General features: G+C 49.5%; 1 protein-coding gene across 1 annotated transcript; it reads left to right on the forward strand.

Moving 5' to 3' along the window:
* The first annotated feature begins 798 nt into the window (after positions 1-798).
* On the forward strand, positions 799-1347 carry LOC147966211 (uncharacterized). Its single transcript, XM_087530756.1, has one exon. The coding sequence runs from the start codon at positions 799-801 to the stop codon at positions 1345-1347; it is 549 nt and encodes a 182-aa protein (XP_087386882.1).
* The last annotated feature ends 339 nt before the right edge of the window (positions 1348-1686 follow it).

Below are 1686 nucleotides of genomic sequence, written 5' to 3' on the forward strand. Positions count from 1 at the left end.
GGGTGACGATAAAGGAACAAGCGGCGGCCGTGGCAGAGGCCGTGCTGGTAGAGGCGGGGGCAGAGCGAACTCACAGTGGTCCCAGTACAATTCAATGAAGGAGCAGCGACAGAGCGGTGGAGGTACTGAACTGGATATCGCAATGGAAGAAGCCGATCAGAATAGGAAGAGAGGTGCACTGGTAACCGGTGATCCAAAAGCTGCTAATGTTGAGCCACCTCCGATGGAACAGGCCAACAAGCTTCTGTTGCCGCCCCCTCCTACAGTTCCAAGCAGTCCTTCCACACAGGAGCCAAAGAGGACCAAACCAAGTCCATCCATCAGCGATTTGTCTACCCCAAAGAGTGTAGTTCTTACCAAAAACCTTGATGCGCGTTTGGCGGGCCCCAACAGTGGGTCGCGCCGAGCGCAATGAGTACCCTAGTGTGGAACTGTCGTGGGGCTGGCAAACCCGCGAAAGTTCGAGAGCTTCGAGATTTTTCGAAGCAGTATGCCCCCTCTATAGTTTGCATTCTTAAAACACAAATAGAGGGATCTCGAGTGGAAAATTTATCCGGTTCTTTAGGGTATAATAAAAGTTTTGCTGTAAGCAGTAGTGGTAGAAGTGGTGGACTAGGAATATTCTGGAATGATGAAATAAATTTGGAAGTTATTGGTTATTCTGAGTATCACATTGATGTTACTATTGATGCTATGGTTGAGACTCAAACGAGGATCACATTCGTATATGGTGAAGCTCAGGTCAGTGAAAGACACAAGACTTGGGATATGCTTCGAGGTATTGTAGGACTAAGAGACATGCCGTGGGTGGTGATAGGAGATTTCAATGAAGTGCTTCTATCAAACGAACACGACGGAGTGGGCCAGAGAAGTCAAGCACAAATGGAGGCGTTTTGGGATGCTCTGGATACATGCGGGCTATCAGACATAGGCTACCAGGGGTTGCAATGGACCTGGGAGAAGAGAGTAGCTGGGGGCTCCTTTACCCGCGTGAGGCTAGATAGAGCAGTGGCCAACCCAGCCTGGGTGTTGGCATTCCCGACATCCACGGTCGAGCATAAAACAATGGCGAGCTCTAATCATGTTCCACTGCTGCTTCGTTTCTCCGACGTGCATGCATGCAGACGGGGCCCTCGGCCTTTTAAATACGAGGTTTGTTGGGAAAGGGACGATTCCCTCGCCGAGGTGATTGGAGGTGCATGGGAGCGGGCCCCAGGAGAAACAGTGCATGACATACGTGATAAACTACAGGATCTTTCGGCTGATCTTTCTACCTGGGACCGCGTACAATTTGGCAATGTCAAACAGGAGATCGCTAGACTAAAAAACGAGTTACAAATTATGTGATCTGTCCAGGAAAGAATGGGTCCACCTCGCCAAGAAACCAAGATCACAGATAGGCTAGTGGAGTTGTACCACCGTGAAGAAATTCTATGGAGACAGAGAGCCCGAGTTGAGTGGTTAATTCATGGGAACAAAAACACGTATTTCTTTCATCTTCGGGCGAGCAGGCGCAGGAGGAAAAGTCAGATTAAAGCACTACAACGTCCGGATGGGCAGCTAACTGAGCATGTAGCAGAGATGGAGGCACTCACCACATCTTTTTACAAAGAGTTATACACGACGGAGGGGGTACAAAATATGGACCAGGTCCTAAACTCAGTTCCAGTCAAGGTGACACAGCAG

Source organism: Triticum urartu, chromosome 6A, assembly GCF_056163025.1.
Source record: "Triticum urartu cultivar PI428250 chromosome 6A, HENAU_Tu73, whole genome shotgun sequence".
Classification (NCBI taxonomy): domain Eukaryota; kingdom Viridiplantae; phylum Streptophyta; class Magnoliopsida; order Poales; family Poaceae; genus Triticum; species Triticum urartu.